The sequence below is a fragment of the Quercus robur genome, chromosome 3, assembly GCF_932294415.1.
Source record: "Quercus robur chromosome 3, dhQueRobu3.1, whole genome shotgun sequence".
Taxonomy (NCBI): domain Eukaryota; kingdom Viridiplantae; phylum Streptophyta; class Magnoliopsida; order Fagales; family Fagaceae; genus Quercus; species Quercus robur.
Window position 1 is genome coordinate 34,900,301 of NC_065536.1, and position 15,222 is coordinate 34,915,522.

Consider the following 15,222-nt stretch of genomic DNA (forward strand, 5'->3'; position numbering starts at 1 on the left):
TTATCTTTTGCAATTTTGTATGTGTTAAAAAAAATTGCGTTTGCAATTATCTTTTGCTTTACATGTGTTTACCTTTCATACCATGTTGTTGTAATTAGCCTCTTGTATATAGGAAGGATAGATGGATTTGTATATGTTCAATTGTTAAATATAGTCGTACTACACTAAGAAATGGCACGAAAAAATGTTCAGTTTGTATGTATGATGAAAAGCAACTTATAAAAGTTTCTCGGCCGCATCTTTTTATTAGAAAGTTAAAGACCTACTAAAAAGTTTCTTTTAGATCAGGGAACTTGAAAATGTCTGTTAACTAACATAGTAACTTGACTGTAACAAGTTCACAATGCCTGAAATTGATATAATCATATACCACGATGGTCCGTTGAAGAATGCCAATGCGAACAAAGGATTGCCATTTGAAGGGCCGGGTATAAAGACCTATTATACCCAAATTGATCGTAGGTTGAAGACCCTTGATGAATTGAAGATGATAGTTATGGAAAAGTTGTGTGAGAACCCTGCTGTGCACAACATACACATTACTTATCGCGTGCCAAATGAAATCCTGAAGCACCGGATTAATTACAAGTACATGGCGATAGAAGCAGACAAACATGTGAAGATCATGTTTGACAAGTTGGAGAGAATACCTAAAGTAACTAACATTGAGTTGTACATACAGTTGGAGCCACGTGCAAAAGTTGGTATTGAGGAAATCCAACAAACACAAACAAGTTTACAAGTTACAGTTCCAGATGCTCAATACGAGTATTTTACACATGTAGAGCATGCTGATGTTCATGCCAATGAAGATGTTCATGCCGATGATGATGATGATGAGGATGAGGATGAGAATGATGATGATGAGGACGAGGATGAGGATGATGATGATGACTATGTTGATGAAAATATTGCCATTAACGGTGAAGATTTTGGCGATAGAGATGAGATTGAAGACAGGATTGAACAAGGGGACTTTAGGGACTTTGAGAGGGACATTGATGATGATGAGACATTGGACGGTAGTCAACCTGATGCATACAATGTTCTTAGTGTCCAAAACATTACAGACACAATCCCTGTGTACTCACCACCTGCCTTGTCATTTTCTGAAAATACTTGGGAAAATTTGGTTGATCATTCACATATTGAGACACCATTTGTGTCTAGTTGGAGAGAGGGGATGAATTTGTGCTAAGGCTTGACTTTTGCCAATAAAATGGAGGTGCAACGCGTATTAACAAAGTGTGCCCTCAAGGAAAACAAACATTTTATGATCAGTAGGTCAACCACGACAAAACTTTGTGCGAAATGCGTTGATGAGTCATGCACGTGGTATGTCTGCGTAGTCATGAAGCCCAAGTTCCACAATCTATGGATGGTCACCGTGTACAAGGGTCCTCACACGTGTATACGGACTGGGGTGCGAAATGATGGTAGAATGATGAGTTGTAAATTTATTGCAGAGAACATCCTTAAGAAGTTATGTGAGGATCACACTATCCCAATTAAGCATCTCAGATCTATGATAGAGTCGAAATATGAGGGACAAAAGCCTTCTTACTACAAGGTGTGGGATGCGAAACAAAAGGCGATTGGGAAGATGTTTGGGAATTGGGAAGAGTCTTATCAAAGGTTGCAAAAGTTGCTAATGGCATATATTGATCAGGATCCGACTACCCAGGTGTTCTATCGTACCACATCCACCGGTGAAGATGACACAGTATTTTTGAATTATGTGTTTTGGTCTTTCGGTCCAAGCATTGATGGATTCAAATATTGCAAGCCGGTTATCAGTATTGATGGGACCCATCTGTATGGTAAATATCAGGGAAAGTTGTTGGTTGCAATGGCAACCGACGCTAACAACAAGGTATTCCCTCTTGCCTTTGCTATTGTGGATTCTAAGTCAAGGTCTAGTTGGAGGTGGTTTTTACAATGCCTCAGAGATGCGATTGGCCGCATGATACCTAACGAAGGCATTTGCATAATTTCTGACCGACATCTCGATATCAAAAACGCCATTGCAAACTGGCCTAGAAGGGATGATGGAAGAGCACTGGTATTTCATAGATATTGCCTTCGACATGTTGCTAGCAACTTTAACACACATTTTCAGAACTCAACTCTGAAGTCAGCGGCGTTGAAAGCCGGATATGCTAGTCAGGCAGTGAAATTTACCTCCATAATGGAGACCATTAAGCAGGCGGAAATTGAGGCCATTAGAAATAAGAAGAAGTTGACGAGGAAGGATGGCAAGGAAAAGAATCAAGATTATCTTCCATACACATACCTAATGGGCGAGTCTGTGGATATGTGGACCCAGTCACATGATGGTGGGAGACGTTTTGGGGCAATGACAACCAATATATCAGAGTGCTTCAATGGTGTATTGAAAGGTGCACGGGGCCTTCCTATTGCCGCATTGGTTGAGTTCACTTGGAACAAACTTGTCAGTTATATCCACGACCGTCGCAAAGAATACCTTTTTGAGTTCTCAGAGGGTAAGAAATGGAGTAAATATGCCTTCTCCAAGTGGGATGAGAATAAGAGTAAATCTGAGAAACATTATCTCAAGCCATTTAGCAATGAAGAGCTGATATTTCAAATAGTTACCCAACTACTATAGCTTCTATTTCTAGAAGTTATCATGGTATGTTAGCACAAGAAAATATTGGGCAGCAAGTTAGCACAAGAAAAAGGAATATACATCATAAAACAGAATAAAAAATTGTTAGTTCAAAGCCTGCAAAGTTTTGATAGAAAGAAAGGGCCTAGAAATATGCTCTAAGGCAAGCAAGTGAAGCAGAAAGTGTATTAAGAACACGTTCGACCAGTAAACAACTGACCCATGCTTATGATTTTTAACTAAGCAGGAGCATCATTACACGTTTATTTGAATCAGGTTGGAGGCCAACCTCTAGAAGTGACCATTCACCTGCACCCATATCCTTTTCATACAAAGCAACAATCTGGCCATTATATTATGTAAATGCAAGAACATAATTCTTTAACCAGATTGTGAAATAGTATGACTATATTTGGGCAAGTTGTAAATCTGAACAAAAAAAAAAAAAAAAAGTCCACGCAGGTGATCATAAGCATGGCATCAAGGCCTCAATTGGCCAAGGAAACTGCTGAAGCCACCCCACTTCTTTAAAAGGAGCAATAAGGAAGGGAGATGGCCTCTTAGTTGGAGCTCCAATGCTGCACATACATTAACTTCAAGCTACTAATAATATTGTGAAAACCAAAACAATCATACCAAAAATAGAACTAATGCAAATCGATGATGTTTACGCAATCAAAGAAATTAGAATTGGTAAGTTAGAAAAAAACATAATGAATTTTTTGGAGTTGGAATAATTTTGTAAACTTTTACAATTAAAAGAAATTGAATTCTGTACCAAATAAAATGACTACTTTCATTAATTCTGCTTTTTTTTTGAATCAATGTACTTTAGAATTGAGTTTATACCCCCACAAGAATAAGCTTGTTCATTTAGAGAGAGAGGTAGAGAAGTGACAAAGACACCTACAAGAATGAAACAATGCAACTAAAGGAGACATATCTATACTATCCAAAAAAATAAAAAAGAGGAAACCCATCTTGACATTAAACAATGCAGTTGTAACAGAACAGGGACAACACAAAAGAAAATTATTTCAAATTTTTCATTGTGGTACCTTCGCATATTTATTCAAAGAATGAGATTAAGAGGTTCTCATTCTCTTTCTCCTCTTTCTCATTTCGAATTGGTTAGGGGATATATATATATAATTCAGAGCATTATAGCTAAAGTTAATTTTCACAATGATGATGGACAAATTGAAGCTCTCAACATCGAAATCAATCATGAGTCTCAATAGAAGTGGTTTATTCCTAACAATATGAAGAAAGGAATGAGGAAGCTACTTTAGCTCTTGAATTAGCATCAATAAGCCTATAAAAACAAGAGCAAATTACACTTTTCCACACTAAACTATTATCTTCATTACACTTAACCCATTGAACTATTAGAAATTGAGTTTTATCAATGATTTCTTTGTTTTCTTTGGTCTCTTTCTGTTTAGAATGATAAAGATTGACAGATATCAATCTATGGAAACCAAACAATGACTCATTCCTTATTCCCATGGCTGAACCAAATGGGGCACAACCCCAAAACCCTGTCCACGCTCAAATACAGATGTTCTGGTGTAAGTTCTCATTTTTTTTCAAATGAATATTCTCACTTATTACTTCACAACTCATACACCGTTCATAGAAGCATTTCATCAAACCCATAATTTGCTTTACAAACCCACAAACGAAAATACAATCAGAAAATTAAAACAAACCCAAAACAAATCAGTGAAAATACCATGAAACAAGATACACAAACAAATCAAACAAAACCCACAAACAAATCAAACAAAACCCACAAACAAATCAAATGAAACCCCAACAAACTAGATTAAATATCAATGTAATCCAGATATTAACACTTTTTACACTAATGAAACCCAATCAAATGCTCAATCAGTTAAAAAAATTTAATTTCCCAAACAACCAAACATAATAATATACATGCATTCACTGAAATGACATGAACCACCAAAACCCAGAAAGATCCGAAATTGAAAAACGAAATAGGAAACATCATGAAATTCCAAAACCTAAGATTGAAGTTGGAGAAAGAGAGAGTACCTTAGGCGCACGGTGGTTCAATGGGAGCAGTACTGACTTTGAGTGCCTGACTGTCAATGGAAGCAGAACTGAGTTTCGGTGGCTGAGTGTCAATGGGAGCAGCACCTTCGGCACGGCGAGTTTGAGAGAGCGGAGTGTCTGAGAGTGAGTTGATTTTGAAATTTTCAAAGCGAGGGGAAGAGTTTGAGAGAGCGGTGTCTGAGATTGAGAGATTTTGAACGGGTCTCTGTAGATTGTTTTAAGTGGGAAGGGTAAAAAGCATTAAAGCGAAAGCAAGTTTATAAAACTCGATTTTGGAAATCGAGTTTTATAAACTCGCTATCCAAGTGGAAACTTTCGCCATGTCAGCAACTGAAAAACAACAAAAACGAGTCTTAAAAGCTCGATTTTTTAATTGAATCTCGAGTTTAAGAAACTCGAGATGCTATTATTACAAATTCTTTCGCAACAGGACAACTAACAAAATACTTAGCATATTACAGTTATTTAGCAACGAAAATCCATTGGAAATATACCATTTTTGTCGCAACATTTTTTGGACAATTTTTATTTTGGTCCTTAGTTTTTTTTTTTTTTTTTTCTTCTTATTTTAATACCCAAAAGTAAAAATTTATTCTCAACTTCATTCATACCATCATCTCATTAATGGAAATATCCTACATGGCAAACAGATTACATCACAGTGATGTTGAAATGGCCATTATAATAATATTAAAAAAATTTATTTGACATTTAAAATATGGGAGATTCTAGCCTTTTGCCCTTAATTTTTAAAAAATTTAGCAATATGCTCCTATTTCGAAACTATATAGGGATATGCCCTTGTTTCGATACTCGATTACCTTAAAATCAAGTTTCAATGAAATACTCGATTCGTCGAAAATCGAGTTATGCCGAATAAAACTAAAAAAAAAAAAAAAAAAAAAAAAAAAGCATGGAACGAGATTTTAGGGAAGTCGAGTTCCAAAACTCCGCTATAGGGCTTTAAAACGTCACTATAGGGCTTAAAAACGCCACTATAGTGCCCCTTGAACCTAGTATGGGGACTTATAAAAAAAATTTTGCAAGAAAACGCCGCTATAGGGCTCTAAAACGTCACTATAGGACTTAAAAACGCCACTATAGGGCACCAGAACAGGGCGATTACACTTATAAAACATTTTTGCAGGAAAACGCCGCTATAAGGCCTTAAAACGTCACTATAGGGCACCTCGAATATGGGCCAATCACAGTTATAAAAAAATTTGCATTAAAACACCGCTATAGGGCTTTAAAACGTCACTATAGGGCTTAAAAACGCCACTATAGGGCTCCCTGAATATGGAGCAATCACACTTATAAAAATTTTTTTTGCATGGAACTCGATTTCCTGAAACTCGAGTTCCATGGAAATTTTTTTTTTTTTTTTTTTTAAGTTTGATCGGGCATAACTCGATTTTCTACAAATTGAGTATTTAATTGAACTCGATTTTAGGATAATCGAGTATAGAAACAGGGGCACACTCCTATATAATTTGCAAACAGGGGCATATTGCCAATTTTTAAAAAAAATTAAGGGTAAAATGCCAGAATCTCCTTAAAATATGCCACATTTTAATTAAAAATAAAAATAAAAATTACTTTTTTTAATTTTAAAGATTGTGAAACAAAAAAAAATCTATAGTAATTTTCTCAACTTTTCTTTAACTTTTTTGACAACCAAACACAACATCACAAAAATCAAATTTACCAATCTTGAAACATAAAAATCAACCTAATACTAAATCATCAAAAATCATTTGAAACTCCACAAACCCAAATCAAAACCCCAAGGTCCCCAACCTACTTATAATTTTAAAAAAATTTCAAGGACTCTCTCTGAACAAGTTCAACTTTCTCTCTAAACTAGTTTATCTCACTCTTTTAAATCATCGTGATTGGCCAAGTCAGACCTAGCTTAGAGATCATGCCACAACCACCAACGGCAATGGCTCTTCCTCTCACAACCAACCAAACCTAGAGGTTCTCTCTCTCTCTCTCTCTCTCTCCATGGCCAAAAACTAGTGGTGGCTTTCTTTCTAAACCCTTAGATGAAAACCCAGTGGTGAGGGTTGACTTGGTTTTGGGATCTAGGTTTGATTGTTTAATTTGGGTGAGAGAGAGAGAGAGATTGAGATCGATGGTGCTAATTTGATTGTTTGAGATTTTTTGTTTGGGTTGGTTGTATTTTGGATTGATTTGGTACTTTGGGATTTGATGATTTTGCTTAAATTTGAGAAAATGGGGGCTTTGGGATTTATTATTTTGTTTTTAAGCTGAATTATCTAGGTTTTTTGTGTGTTTTCTTTCCCATGAAAATTTATGGGTTTACAAATTTGTTGAAGATTGGTTTGGTTGCTGGGTTTATGCATTTATTTTTGGGGTTTTTAAGTTTGATTTGTTGGAGGTTTCAGTGTTAAATTGTTAATTGGTCGATTAGGTATGTCTTGATTTGGGGAAGAACAAGAAGCTTATGTTTTGAGTTAAATCTTCAATATTTTTTGTGTTTATTTCCTAAGAAAATTACTAGATTTATGGATTTGCTAAAGCTTGGTTTGTTTATAGGTTTATGTGTTTATTTTCTAGGTTTATGAGTCTGATTTGCAGGAGGTTTCGATGTTGATTCTGTTAAAATTTAATGAGTTTGATTGTGAGTGGGTTGGTCGGTTGGGTATGTATTGATTTGGGAAGAACATGAATGTTCTTCCAAAAAAATAATAATAATAATAAAGAAAAGCAAAAAAAAAAAACAAAAACAAAAACAAAAATTTTATTTTAATTATTTAATTTAATTAGATTGAAGGTTTTTTTTAATTTAATTTATTTTTTGTTTAAATTTTCTAATGTGGCTTAATTTTTTTAATTAAAATGCTAACATAGCATATGTCAAGTGTCAAATAAATTATTATTATTATTATTATTATTATTATTATTACCACTTCAACTTCATACCTACTAGCGGTGCACTCCGTCTAACACCTAGACTATTTTTGTTAGTGAGATCATAGTAAGGACTATATAAAAAATGATTTTCGAATTTTAGGGACCAGAATAGGAGCTCAAAAAATGTGGGGGCCAAAGTGGAAAATTGACCTAAATGAAGGGACCAAAAGTGTATTTTCACCAAGAAATAAAATAGATTATCAATAGACACAAGTCCTAGTGGGACCTTTTGATCTTGGGCTAATTAAAATTGACCAATTATCCTCAGAGATTAATGACTTGTTCTGAGAAACCACCATAAATACAGGGCATCCCTAGCTCATTTGTGACCAACATTTCAAGCGTCGAAGAACATTTGAAGACTATTAATTTAAATCATTCTTCAAAACCTTGAAGGTCTATTGGAATTAAGCTCTAAAGCCTCAAAAAATTTCAAAAACAAAAACAAAACAAAACCAACAAAGCTCTAAAAGCCTAAAGTAGTCCCATATTGTAAATATGCCACGAGGCTCTTGAAATTGTTTGATTGTGCTAATATCATGCATGTCCCAGTGAGTGAGAGTAAGCAAGCTAATGCTCTAGCAAAATTGGCAACAAATCTCACTATACAGGTTCCCGACATAAAATTTTAAGAGAGACCACAACCCCCCAAGCCCCGAACCTTTAAATTGTCTTGGGCATTGACCCACACGAATGGGTGAAGTTATGTTTATTGTCTCTCAAGAGACAGTGGAGGTTCTACTATTGTTATCATCCCTCTTAGGTCAAGGGTTTTACAATGAAATTGGCACTTAATTAATTGGAAAAATAAGAAAACCAAAAATTGAAAAGTACATCGTCATATTCATGAATTGAAAATGTACATCTCTTTGATAATAACCAAAAAATTACATTACTTTGGTCCTAGATACTATTTAAAATAAAATACAACGCTTTGATTCCTAGTTACAATCTAGAAAAAGAAAATTACAAGGATAATTCTAATCTATTAACCCTTGATCTAAGTTTGGATACTAGGTTTATAGGATTGGGAAGGTGTTAGGCATCAAACCTACCTGGTGAAACAAGTCTTCCAAACTACAGTAGCTAATGATCATATCATATCATTCAAGAGTTTATATCATCCAAAACATGTGATTGCAAGGTAAAACATCGAAGAACATGATGAAACCCTATTCTAGGCATGCCTAGGTTGGATATTGAAAGAGATGGTAAATATGTGTGTGATGTGTGACAAACCCTAGTCTAAGAGTATATGAACATGCTATTTGAATTGAAAATCCCTATTCTAAGAGTGTGTGAATAGTTTATTGAAATTGAAAAAGCCCTAATTCATGTAAGGCTGTGAACATCCTAGATCTAACATGCACACAGACAAGAATATGTCATGCTTAGATCTAAAAAGCTAGGGCATAATAATAAAGAGGAAGTCTAGGACACTCCTAAGCACTCCAAGCTCAAATCTTACCTGCATGCACCGACACTCCTAAGCACTCCAAGCACTTTGAGCTAGACAACACTTTCTAGAGGGATTTGTAAGCAAGAAGTTGGTAACTTATGACTAGGACGTCTAAACTATCCCTTATTAGTACAAACTCTAGAGAGAAAGGGAGAAACTTCAGTTTGCTAGGAAGCCCTAAGAGTTTCTTGAGTTTCAAAGATACTCGATGTGTTTTTGAACAAATGGTGGAGGAGGTATTTATACTAGATGTGTGTAAGGTTTTAGACTCTAGGAAATGTGAGATTCTTAGAAAATTAGGTTTTCTAAAGAAAAAACGCAGAAATCAAGGTCAAACTGAGTGGGGAGCAAGCTGAACTAAAAATGAAGGAAGATCTAGAGAATCTGGTCCTTGGTCCAGATCCTCCCTAATTTTTTTTTTTTTCGAGTCCGTCTATTTTCATTTCAATTGTGATCTGATTTCCTCTGAATTTCAATGTCCTTTTTTTAATTTTCTTGGTCCTCAAGGTAAGCAAATTAATTCCAAATAAGTTCAATTAATTAATTATTTGTCCAATAAATCAAATTCTGCCTATTTTGCTGGGAATCAATAAATTCTTTGACTTTGGATTAATTTGGATCATGCAATCTTACCATAAACCCTATCCTCAGCCAATAGGAATATGGCACATCATTTAATTTAAATTGGACTAAAAATAGACCAATTAGAATTAAGAGATCAGTATCACCTATGGTCAAGACCGATTTCATGCAAGTGAACTTCACCATTAAAACTTTATCATATGATATCTTGTAATCCGGTAGTCCAATTAATGCTAATGAACTATCGTTTTGATTATTGTGACCTCAAGATTTGTTTTATGAAAAGTATTTGGAGATCAAATGGTCAAAATTATAGTCTTACCTTGGAGACATGAAATAGTGATGATATGCAATGCAATGCAAGTGAGGTTAAATAGGAGGGGCAAAATGAGGTGTCTACAAATTCCTATATGTCAAATGTGAGTAGTTCCTCCAATTTTCAAGGAAGATAAGATAGAGAAATAATTCAATACTATTTTAGTCTCATATATCATAGTTGTGATGGGTTGAAGCCATTGAATTTTATGAAGTAAATAAACTATCATGAACTTGATCAAGAGAAACATCATTTACAGATATGGTGTCCCCCATGACATCATCGCTAATATTGGGAAGCAATTCTACAATAAGTTAATGAACAAGTTTTGTAACGACTTTCCCCAAAGCCTTTAACAATTATGTGCAATTTGCTTAAGAAGATTGCAAGGAAGTAAAAAGAGATTATCAAGAGAGAGTTGAAAGAAGCTTTATGGGCGTATCATAAAACATATTAAACACCTACCTAGGCCACTCTATACTCTATTGTCTATAGGGTAGAATTTGTATTACCACTTGAACACCAAATCCCTTTCACAAAGGATTACCATTCAAGAAGGTCTTTTTGCTAAAGACAGTGTTCTTCTATGTCTTAAAGAACTAATAGCATGTTTGGTACATATGTTTAAACAACAATTTTTAGTCTTTAAACACTGAAAATTGTTGTTAAAAAAAAAAAAACCCTGTTTGGTACGATGTTTTCTCTTTTTTTTCTGAAGTGGTGTTTGAGTTATGTTATTCAAACACTAATTTTAGAAAACTCCTCATATCAATTTTCAAGAAACAAACAATGTTATTTAGTGGTACAATTGTAAATACTTTGAAATACATGGGTCCCACTTTGATAGGACTACACCTTAATGACTCTTGTCCCCCACGCCATCTATCCCCTCAGTATTACCGAAGCTCTCCTCTATCCTCTCCCTCTTGCACAACAACATCCCCACATCCGCATCCCAGCATCATAGATTAGCTAATCCCATCATTAATCCCACCCACCTCAATCCCTCTTTACTCCTACCCAACACCCACCTAAAAGCTTTCATAAATCCTTCAGTCAAACTTACCAAACCCTAAAATCACCCCATTTATCCCAAATCCGTGCGGCTTGCACTCTGTCCTCAACCACCACATTTTACTCGCCCAATCCAAACACGCTTTCATCATTGTTTTTCTGAAATTTTTTCAAACCAGGGACAGACTTTATTTCAAATCAAATTAAGTTCCATTAGCACAGCTCTTCAACCATTAGCACGGTTATATTATGGACTACTTAGACACAGCATCTTCCTCCACAGCATTTCCGCCCAATTCATCCTCCTTCAAATGAGTTTCTTCACCTATAGTAAGTGTTGAATTTTGCTCCTGAATTTGTTCTTATTTGCTGTTGAACAATCCTTCACCCACGGTGTTCATATTTGCTATTCATTTTTGCTCTTGAGTTTGGACATGATTTTTCTCCATGGCCATCTAACTAAAACTAAGTATGGTTTGAAAAATGGGCTTTTTGAATCACAATAGGGTTTAGGAAAATGGGCTTTTCGAAAATCATTTATAAAGGCCTAAAGTATATATTTGAATTCATATAAATAATTTATAATTGTGAATTTTTTTTTGTTTCCCCATGTTGTATGTAACTTTTCTTCACTACAATCTGTTGTATCTACCTGTAATAACTTGTTTGAGTTAATTGCCACTAGGTGGTGTGCTATTGCAGGCAACCAAAAATAAAACCTATACTCCTAAAAATATATGTAGTAGTACAAGTAAGGGTCGTTCCCACAGAGAGTATCTAGCCTAACTTTATACTACGTGAACAGGGGGGGGGGGGGGAGGTTGAGTATAATGAAAACAATTTTAAGGAAAAAAAAACAACTAAGGAACAATTCAAACTAAAGTATCAAATTCAATCAAAAGAACAAACCTTGGTCTAAGTCAACATCCACCATCGGAATTTTACAACTGATCATCGATGCAAGTATATATCAATTCACACTTTGAATATTCACAGTTGGAACTATTTTCCTATCTCTTCTTAGTCATAGTTAATTAGAAAACAAGCAATCTAATAAACCCTAAATACTAAACAATCCAAGACAAGCGCTAAAGGTTTAATCTAGTAGCAGCCTTAAGAATTAGAGAGATCAATGAAACTAAACAACACAAGCACGAGCGGTTGTATTTAATTTAGTGGAGCGTTCTTCCTAAGATCTAATAATTTCTAACGCAGCAAATCATTAAATCTTGGTTACTTCACAAATTAGAGAGATCAAACAATTACGGATTTGATATCTAACCTAGCAATAGATTGCAACGAATAATAAACTAGTAAGTCTCCTAGTAATTAAACGAGACAATCACGAAAATAGGCACAAAAGAACATCTAATATTCAAAGCATAAATTGAACAATAAAAACAAATTAGATTTCACAGTTTTATTGATTCCGAGGCTTCAATTTCCTTCAACCAAGTATAAAAGTTTCAGCCACGCAGGGCCATGATGAAAACTCAAAGGAGAAAATCAGAGAAGAGGGGAGAGAGAGGCGTGTCTGTCCAATTCTGATTTTTCCTCCCCCTTTTACATGTTAATTCCCCCTTTCCCAAGCCTACAAAATGTCCTAAAAATATTCTCAATAATAATATCCAAATCTGACTAATTAAGGAAAAATATTAAAAATAAAAAAAGTCCTAATATAACTAGGAAAGTGGTGTTTTTCAGCTGGAATTTTCATGAATCAGATCTGGAAGCTTCCAAAAATAAACTGCATCAGATCTGCGTATTAGAATTGCAGGCAAAGGAACATTCCAAAACGTCAATAGTGCAGGTGCAGCAAATTCAAGCCCGATTTCGACCTTGATGAAGCCCGTATCTCTCAAAACTCAAAACATGAAAGTTGTCTTGGCGTTCTATAGCATCTTGAATCATCTCAATCGGAGCTCGGATCAGAGAGTTACGCCCAGATTACTAAGCAATATCAAAGCTGTCCAGAATCGCCCAATTAGCTACGTTTTGCACTTAATGCCTCCATTTGCATCCTAAATCAAAATATAAGAATAATGAGTACATTTAGGCACCAAATAAATATAAAATACTAAACATTAAGAGAGAAAAATATGACATTTTGCATTCTCATCACTGGGATTTGTGGATCTAAATGTGTTGTTGTAGCTGTATCTTAACTTAGTAATATATAATGCTACAACATGTTTGGTAGAATTGTTCAGTGCAAAGGACAACCCATTTTTCTATTCTGTAGTTATTGTTATTGGGGAGGATTAGGTTCAAGTCTTAGAAATCATAAATTAGAAACCTAGAATTCAATAGGAGATTATGTACACTCTGTGTTGCCTACTGTATATCCATGTTAGTGGATATTTTTTGGTAAAGTGTGTCAATCTTTTATTAGATGGCTACATCAAGCGACGCCGAGGATGGTAAGTTATGGCCTTCTCCCATTGAGAAGCACTTCATAGATGTCTTAGTTGAAGAAGAGGTCAAAGGGAACATGCCTAATGGGCAATTTAAAAAAGGGCTTTGGATAATCATCCAAAACAAGTTCAATCAATGAGCTGGAAAAAACTATCAGAAAGATCAATTACACCAGAAATTTCAAAGGTTAAAGCAAAGACACTAAGTTTTTTCCGAGTTAATCAGTCGTTTCGAAATGGGATGGGAGTTTGTCACTAAGACGCTCACAGGAAGTGATAAGGCTTGGGCACACGAAGCGGTGGTGAGTTTTATAGGTTTGCTTCATAATTTCCATGTCGTTGATTCATAGTATTCATATAAATAAATACCACACGTGATTAACCCATATATACGGTTGTTAATAGGCCAACCCTAGGTGCAAAGAGTTTTGTAAAAAGGGGCTAGATCACTATGATCTGCTAGGACAGCTATTCAATGTAGGCATTGCAACTGGAATTCTACAAAATTCCTCTTCTCAACCAGCCCCTAACAGTGATGAAGAGCGAGAGCTTGATGCGGCTTTCCTAACGCATGGAGTACACATGAACGTGGAAGTTGCTAGTGGAGACGATGTGGATGAGCTACCCACCCCAGTTGAAGGGCAAGGTAGCAAGCATGCTAGAAAGCTGCCATCTCACACAGCGAGCTCGGCAAGGAAGAAGAGGAAAGGAGGGTCCCTTAGTGAGATGACCGATGCTATCAATAACTTCATGGAACTGTCAAGGCAGAGGCTTAGTAAGGACAGCGATAGTAGGCCGCAATTTGTTGACTCTACGCCGGGGGGTGATAGGTTCTCGATGGACAGGGCCGTCAAAATTCTTAACTCTATTGAAAATGTAGACGATTTCACCATGTTCAAAGTCCTTAAGGAACTCCATAATCCCGACAATAGGGCCGCTTTCATTTCATTAAGGCCAGATAGGAGAAGGGGCTAAATGGATTTGGTTAGTAGTTTAATGTAGGGGGCAAGTTTGGACTGCTTTCTGTGGGTTGCAGCTACTATTTCTATTGTTATGTATTATACTTAATTACCACTAGAACCATTTTTTGTTGTATTGGTTGTATGGTATAATAGGGTGACATTTTGGTTTGTTAAGGAACAATGATCTTATTTACATACTACATGTTTATTTATTGTTAATGATGGCAGTACATTCAATTGAGGACTGCAATGTGTGATGCTTTTAGTTATATATCTATGTGTGTTCATGCAACTTTTTATTGGGTTGCAGCTCTAACTAGCATATATACATATATCGGTATATGTATGTATTAAACATAGGGAAGCAATTTATCAATTTATATGTCATATTGCTTGGTTTTACTTGTCTTCTCAAATCTAATTTCTCTCTTAGTAGCATAGTCATTTTATCAATTTTTTTTTAATGGTTATCAAAGTCAATTTTTGTTTTTTGCTCTCAACTTGTTGACACCCCATTTTGCAACCCGTATTTAACCTTACATGGAGGGTAAAAGGGTAATTTCATGTTGAAAATATGCATCTTGATTCTGGTCATTAGATCCTTAATCTCATTTCACCAAAATGATCTTAATGTTGTAATAATCAAATCGACTAGTCATAAGCCCTAATCGAACCATCAAATTGAAAGTTATCATCAAATCAAGTTTTAATGGCTGAGATGCACTATCACAAATTGAATCCGACTATATGTGATTATGAAAAACTGATTCCAATTGGTTATAATTATAATCAATTTAATATTAATGAAGTGTCATTATTTGATT

General features: G+C 35.3%; 1 protein-coding gene across 1 annotated transcript; it reads left to right on the forward strand.

Annotated features, from left to right (window-relative positions):
- The first annotated feature begins 1,351 nt into the window (after positions 1 to 1,351).
- On the forward strand, positions 1,352 to 2,629 carry LOC126719569 (uncharacterized). The gene has a single exon (XM_050422101.1). It carries the CDS (start codon positions 1,352 to 1,354, stop codon positions 2,627 to 2,629), a length of 1,278 nt encoding a protein of 425 aa, XP_050278058.1.
- Positions 2,630 to 15,222: the final 12,593 nt, after the last annotated feature.

Coding starts and splice junctions, on each gene's coding strand:
- LOC126719569 (XM_050422101.1), top strand. CDS start 1,352: ATGAAGCCCAAGTTCCACAATCTATGGATGGTCACCGTGTACAAGGGT.